Source organism: Henckelia pumila, chromosome 1 (assembly GCF_033568475.1).
Source record: "Henckelia pumila isolate YLH828 chromosome 1, ASM3356847v2, whole genome shotgun sequence".
Classification (NCBI taxonomy): domain Eukaryota; kingdom Viridiplantae; phylum Streptophyta; class Magnoliopsida; order Lamiales; family Gesneriaceae; genus Henckelia; species Henckelia pumila.
The window spans coordinates 88,305,035-88,312,560 of NC_133120.1; the positions used below are offsets into that span (position 1 = coordinate 88,305,035).

A 7,526-nucleotide genomic window follows, 5' to 3' on the forward strand; every position below is an offset into this window, starting at 1 on the left:
AATTCACCTTTTATTTGTGCAATATTTTAAAATCCTTCTTTTCCATGGTTTCTACTCCTCCTTTTTCGTCAATCGCTCCTTAAGAAATGGAGTTCATTTCAGGTAAGTTCGATCTCCTTGAGCTCACGCTAATATTATCGTCGCTTTGATTACTTGGCACTTCCTGTTGTCTTTGTTTGACTTATGTTCCTCACAGGCCTACAAATCCCCTTGTTAAACCTACCTGCTTTGAAATTCTGGAAACCATAAACCCACGCTCCATATGTAGAAGTTCCCTTGCCCTCAGCAGTTTTTTCTAACCTGGTGCCCCTTGATTCTTTATCGGCATCTTCACTACTTTTTACCAGTTCCGTACAACCTCCTGCTAAAGCGGCTAAATTCAAGTCTTGGCCCTGTTTTTCTCCTGAATGGGTGAATTGGATCGATAATCTGGAAACCCCATTTTGGTGATATTTGGAAATCTCAAGGGCTGTATTACTTCATTCAGCTTACGAAAGGTCCGTTCCCGTTGCAAACAAACTTACTAGAATCTGCACTCCGTTTTTGGTCTCCCTCTTGCAATTCCTTCATATTCCCTTGTGGACCAATGACCATTACTCTTCATGATATCCTCGTTTACTGAGGATTCCCATCATTGGTCTAGAATTGATAGGGTCATCTCGATGACGGATGTTCCAAATATCCCAGATGAATATCTGAACTACACCTCCTATGCTTCTATCATAGGAACTTGGCATACCGCCTCTGAGACCCCAAGTGCTGATTAACAAATCTTGTTTATGTGGGTGCTAGTTTGTAAATTTTTGTTTTGTCCTGCTTCTGGTCGACCATCCGCAGAGTACTTCTCCCTTGCACGTCTTTTGAGTATTGGGAACCTTGTCAATTTAGGGGTCATGTTCTTAGGAGCTGTCTACAGAGGATTGAGTAAAAGTATACTCGATACTCCCCTCTGCAAACTTCAAGGTGTTTGCTGGTTCTTGCAGTTGTGGCTCATTTCCTATTTCCCAGACATTAGGAACCTTCCGTTTACTAGCATTAATCCTTCTGACAGTAATGCTCTGTCCTACTGCATCACCACAGTTTCTAAGGATTTCTTAATGACTTTTTTCAATACTCTTGGAGAGGGGCGTGTAAACTATTTGCCATTGTTTCTCAACACAACAAATTATCCTTGGATCTTGCGTTTCCATGTCTCACCAAAGCAGGTTTTTTTTCCACAAGTTGTTAATGACCTTACGAATTGGTTGTCTTCATTTAAAATTTTTTATCAGCATAGTGGTACCATCAACTTGCCAATGATAATAGTCATTCTCCCTTTTTAAAATATACAATCCTTTGATCGTGGCCCGACACAATTTGGCTTTCCCTCACTACTGTACCCGAAAAACCACTTTTTTCTTTCCCCTCAAGGACGGAGTTGACAGACAGCTTATACTGATCAGAACATTTGGGATGAGCACTAGTTGATCGTCATTTTTTCATTTACCACACGGCGAAATTAAACGCTATAATGGGGATTCCTTTCTTTCAACGAGGGCGGTCCAATTCAGGAAGTGACTCTGGAAAGCATTGTTCCTTTTATCTGTCATGGTGGACTCCCGAAATACCAAGCCCTTACAGCTGCTTTGACAGTTCCTTCCTGGTAATTGTAGCAATCTCCTAAACTGGACGATTTAAAATTACCATGTACTTACTTATTATTACTTTCCTTCCTTTAAGCATGTTGCAAACCCTCTCTGTCAAAAAATTGAAAACCATGGGTAGTGGAGTGCCAAAAAGAACATTCCCCCTGTCAAAATAAGAAAAAGTAAACCCGTGTAATCACGAAGATTGGCCCATGCAACCTTCCACGTAGTTCCAAGGTTCCTATTGATCAGAAGAAGATGACGCCCATATCTGTTTCCTTCGGATTCCCTCAACGTTGATGCCCCTGGATCAACTATTGAGGTAACTCAACCAATGGAGTTTCCAATGCCATTGAAAGATGCAGTGCCTCTCTTCAAGCACCCAACACCTGCAGATGTTATTTTGCTGAGAACATCATTGGGCGGGCGCAAAATCAATCACTGGCAATATCTTCAAAAGCTCCTCTTCCCAAACAAATAATTATCCCCATTCATGCTCCCCATGATGCACAAGTTTCCAACATAGCCACCGCCTCAACTGCTGTCGAAGTAACACTTTGTTTACAACTATGTTCTTGTGACCTATATCTTATTATTCCAATATCCTCTTAGGTAATTTTTTGCAGGTTATAGTCTACTCGACGGATTCAAATGTGCACTCTTTCTTCAGTCACGATGGACTTAGATTGTACAATAGTTTTTTTGCAAGACTGTCAAAATTGAACACCATTTCCAGAGGTTCTACCCCATCCCAGTCATAGAGTCCGTTAATCAAGCTATGACCACTCCTCAAGTCTTTAAACACTCAGGAATTTACTCATAACATTAACAGAGCACCGCAATTTCAAGAACTTCTAGACAATTTTTCACGCTTGCTATCAGAGTTCCCAAGGGTTTCTATTACCTGAATCCCCACTAGGTATGGCTTTCTCATTCTCTAACCTTCTATCCTTTAACTGGCACCGGGATGCGGTGGAACTAAACATAACCGGAGTTTCTCGGTCAAAATAGAGACTTTCAAGGCCTCTTAAAGAAACTTGGGATAATCTCAAGAACGAGTGAGAGAAAGTAATATCTACAAACTGATTGAAGTGGGTCAAACTTTTGACAAAGTGGAAGAAAAAATATCGAATTTGAAGATAGAATTGGGCTACCTTGTGAAGCCAATAGAGTGAAACTACTTGTGGACGGCGAATCTCTCAAAGCACAAAATACTGTCGGCTGACCAAGAGATTGGCGACACTGGGATGTCTATTGGTGAATTCAAAAATCTAGAGTAACAAGGATGGAACACCATTTTGAATGAATCCATGTCCATACAGCTAGAATGTAAAGCAGAAATGGTAAGAATTGGCAGCCGCACTAGGTTAATTTCAATGTTTCATGGAGAAAACAATATTTCTTTTTGTTGCTAAAATATTTTTCAAACGCCTGCCTTTTAATGCATGTTATACTTAATATAATACTTTTGTCTGTACATACGCGTTACGTGCTTGTACAGTCTTTTTTATAATTGTTTTTATATTTATGTTAAAAAAATATGCGATAATTTTAATTAATTATCAAAAGTATTGCAATTTAAAATTAGATGCGATCAAAATAATAAATATATAAGCCAAATGAGGGTGATTGTGCATATTAAGATGAAATCTATTAATCAACTACTATTTTATCTTTTTATTCATCCATCTTTAATATAATATGTATAGATTATGTTTCGTCTTTTAAGTTATATATATTTTTTTATTCGAACTCAAATATATAATAATTGTAGTTATCCTATATTTAATATTTTATTTTATATGTTTTTCTAACAATCTTTATTCATTAAATGAATGAGTTACTTTCCAACGACCTTTTATATAATATTCAAAAACATTATTAAATAAAAATAAAAATGAGAATTTTCGTGAGATTTAATTTTTTCACAGTATTTTTTTTTAATGTGGAAAACACACATACGTAATGTGTGTAGAATTCAAAGAAAACAAAATTTTTTGCAGTGTAATATTTGCAAAATCACGAGAGAGACCCTAGACAATTAATAATATTTGTTGAAATCAGTACAAATGAAAAAGAGTAAAAAAAAACAATTTTTTTGTTTTTTTTAAAATAAACAATTAAATTTTATTTCCTTTAGATGTGTTTGAATAGGTTTATTTTATATATGGATTTATTTTTTTAAAAGCATTTATTAGTTAAAACAAGTGTTTTTCTAAACAAGTTATATTGTATACCTTTCAATTATTATTCATAATAACTATAAAAAAAAAACATTTTATAATCCTGTTTATCCAAATACAAAATTATTTTTTTAAAAAATGTCAGTTTAATTTAAAAGCTCAACTTTTTGAAGATAAAATGATTTTATATTAACTAAACTTGCCTCTGGTTAACAAGGAAACGATATATCAAACACCATCAATATATTTTAAAAATACACATACAAATAAATATCTTTTACACGATGATTCTAGATATGGTTTTTCCAAAAATATAATCGGAGTATAATAATAATAATAATAAAAATATTTGAATTAATTGACATGCAAGTCACAAGTTCATTATATATCCTCGAACGCGAAACCAAACCAAAAAAAAAAATTGTGATGGCAAACAAACATCCTTGTCATTTGGATCGTCGATCCAAGAAGGGCTGCGGCGGAGGCGTTTCTCGGAGGCAGAAATTTGCTAGAAGAAGCAAGGGAGGACAGATTGGGATCGTGATCAAGAAAATGGTAGAAATTGTTAATCTGAGATCTGGAGAATCGAAAACACCCCCAAGCGTTTTGTCGAAGAACACATTAGGCTTAGATTCAGTCGGATACGGAAGCGTGGATGAATACCAACTCTTGTCCGAAATCAGCCACGGCTCGTACGGAGTGGTTTACAAAGCCATGGAGAAGAAGACCGGCCAAGTGGTGGCCATCAAGGAAGAATTTGACGGCTTCTGCGAATCCACTTCCAGAGAAATAGACATACTCAAATCAGTCACCCGCCACCCATCGTTCGTGGGATTCAAGCGAGTCGTCGTGGACCAGTACGACGGCGTTTACGTGGTCATGGAGTATATGAGAACGACCTCGGAAGGGCAATGAAAAATACAACTCCTCCTTTCGACGGGACTACTCGAGCACAAGCTCTCATCAAACAGTTGTTGGAGGTGTCCGCTTCCTCCACGAAAACAGGATAATGCACAGGGACTTGAAGCCTTCCAACATCCTTCTCAACCACAAGGGAGAAGCCAAGATCTGCGATTTCGGGTTGTCGCGGCGATACGAAAGAGAAAGAGCATTCGGCTCCTACTCCTCCTCATGTGGTGACTTTATGGTACAGGGCACCCGAGCTGCTTCTCGGGGCGAAGACATATTCGTGCGCCGTGGATATGTGGGCATTGGGTTGCATCATGGCTGAAGTGCTGTTGCTTGGAGAAGTGATTTTCAGAGGGAATTCGGAGATGGATCAGATTAAGAAGGTGTACGAGATACTTGGGACCCCGGATGATATCAGGTTGCCGGGATTTTCGAGCCTTCCCGGGAGCATGTTCAAGTTTGAAGAACAAGTACAGCCATTGAATCTACTGAGCAGGAAGTTCGGGCCGATTCTTTCGCAAGTGGGGATTGATCTGTTGAGCAAGCTCTTGCTTTACAATCCGGAAGAGAGGATTACAGCCAAGGATGCTCTCAATCACGATTGGTTTCGGGAAATCATCATCGATTAATTATGGTATAATTTTTAGTTTTAGTTTGATTGGAGGTTCATGGATCGATCCACGTCTGTAAACATAACATTTGATGATCCATCTTTTAGCTATGATGAAAACATTAATTGTTAATATATATATATATAATTCATTCATTGTGTATATATATATATAGTAAAATTGTAAAAGTACTTTATGTTCTAATTCATCTTAATTAAGTTTTCTAAATCAGGTGTTATATATATATATTGACGAATACTCCAAACCATTGATATTGATTGGAATATAATATAATTAAAGACCTTTTTATGTGTATTTTTTAAGCTTAATAAGTATATTAAATATTATATTTTCATGTCTTAAGCTTGCGCTATTTTTTAATTCCTATAATATTTCAGATGCTATCATGAACTGTGCGAAGAAATTAAATGGTAGTACAAATTTAAAAAATTTACTTCAAAGTTCGTATCATATGAATTTAAAATTACTGGCCGGGATTTTGAATAATAACAAACTAATTAGACACGGACTCCTATTAATTATGTTTCAGAAACGTAATGCCATTCATTTTCTCACTACATTAATGCAAAGGGGGACCTTGCATTGTGCGGTTCCTAATTCATACTGATATATATATATATGTTACGTACTTTCAAATTAAGCTGTTGATGGCAGTTTTAATTTGTGTTCAAAACCGAGGGGAATTAAGGTAAACAAACAAACAAACGAACAAACAAACTTTTTTGTTTGCTTGAATCTTTGTCATAAAATTGTTGATTCTTGGATTGATAATTTAATGTAACAGATTCACAAAAGCTGTTCATTTATGGTCATGTGTGTTACAATGAAGATGATCCTAATTCTGAAATTCTCTGGTTGTGTGAAAGCTTTAGATGCGGTTTGCCACCGCTTCTAAACTTTTACCTCCGGTTCAATTCCCGTCCTCGCTTGTTGGCGGAGCTAAAGGTTTTAGAAGCAAAAGTCTCTCCCGGTGGTACAGCTTTTATAACCGTTTCTATTGGTGTTCAATTGAGGCGGCTGCTAAACCATCTATTGCCATCTATTAGAGCGGTTATGAAACGAATCATCAGTTTATTTTTAGTCACATTTTCTACTATTAGAAACGTCAATACCCGTTTTTAATTCATTGCTTTAGCGGCGGAGGTATTACCGCTTCTATAGATACTCCAGCGGCGGTGCAACAACCGCTTCTATAGATACTCCCGCAGAGGTGGTATAACCGCTGTTATAGGTCCTATCGATGCGGTTGTAAAACGCGGCGAATGCAACAATAGCATCGGAGAATAACCGCTTATATATATTGATATAGAAGCGGTTAACAAATACTTCATAATCATTGATGTTTGTGCGTAACCTAAGATTTAACAACGGTTATTAACCATTTGTAATGCTTGATTCTATAACGGTTTTCAAACCGCCCTTATATCTTTATTCGTTAATCATGTGTTCTAAAAGCGGTTTTCCAGAATGATTTAACCAAGAATTAGAAATGGTTATAGTTTTTTTTTTCTAATAGTTAGATAAATCGTTGATATAGATTTTGTCCATCTATACACTCCTTTTGCCGTGGCTTGCTGTTAAATATTGCATACTACAATGATGCAATCTCAACCACAATTCATGAATAATATATAATAAAAACAAAGGAACTTTTATACCAAGCAAAACCACACTTCAATCTACCAAATATATAACTCCATCAACAAATAAGTCTCCATAAAACATAACGAAAATGATAATAAAAACCAAAGTACTTGTCCTTAATATTCTAACTAGAGGTTATGCTCTTCTCGTGGTGGAGATTTGCGCATACTTCCATTTGTGATTGAAAGAGCATTTGCGTGTTGATTCATAATATCCTCCATCACAGCCGCCATCTAAAAAAATAAATATAGTTTTAAAATCATTAATTTACACAAATAATTATAACTTATTTCTTGGGATTAAGAATTTATACCTGTCTTGGTAGTGACTCGGGTTCAATGAGATCCTCCAGCAGTTCCAAATGTCATAGTTTCGCATGATGTGTGTTAAATGTTGCATATGTTGTTCTTGCATCTGTCTCATCATTCGTGCCATTATTTCTGCCTCCCTTTGAGCTTGGCGAGCTTCCATATCTCTCATTTTCTCTTCCATTTCCTTAACTTTGTTTGATATATTTGGAGTAGAATGAGAGG

At 36.5% G+C, this 7,526-nt stretch overlaps 1 protein-coding gene across 1 annotated transcript; it reads left to right on the plus strand.

The window, feature by feature from the left end:
* Positions 1-4,234: 4,234 nt before the first annotated feature.
* Positions 4,235-5,346, plus strand: LOC140867581 (cyclin-dependent kinase G-1-like). Its single transcript, XM_073272649.1, has 2 exons — positions 4,235-4,692; positions 4,863-5,346. Exons 1-2 carry the CDS (start codon positions 4,235-4,237, stop codon positions 5,344-5,346), a joined length of 942 nt encoding a protein of 313 aa, XP_073128750.1.
* Positions 5,347-7,526: the final 2,180 nt, after the last annotated feature.

Coding starts and splice junctions, on each gene's coding strand:
- LOC140867581 (XM_073272649.1), top strand. CDS start 4,235: ATGGCAAACAAACATCCTTGTCATTTGGATCGTCGATCCAAGAAGGGC. Junction 4,693..4,862: donor GGCGTTTACGTGGTCATGGA/GTATATGAGAAC, acceptor CTCAACCACAAG/GGAGAAGCCAAGATCTGCGA.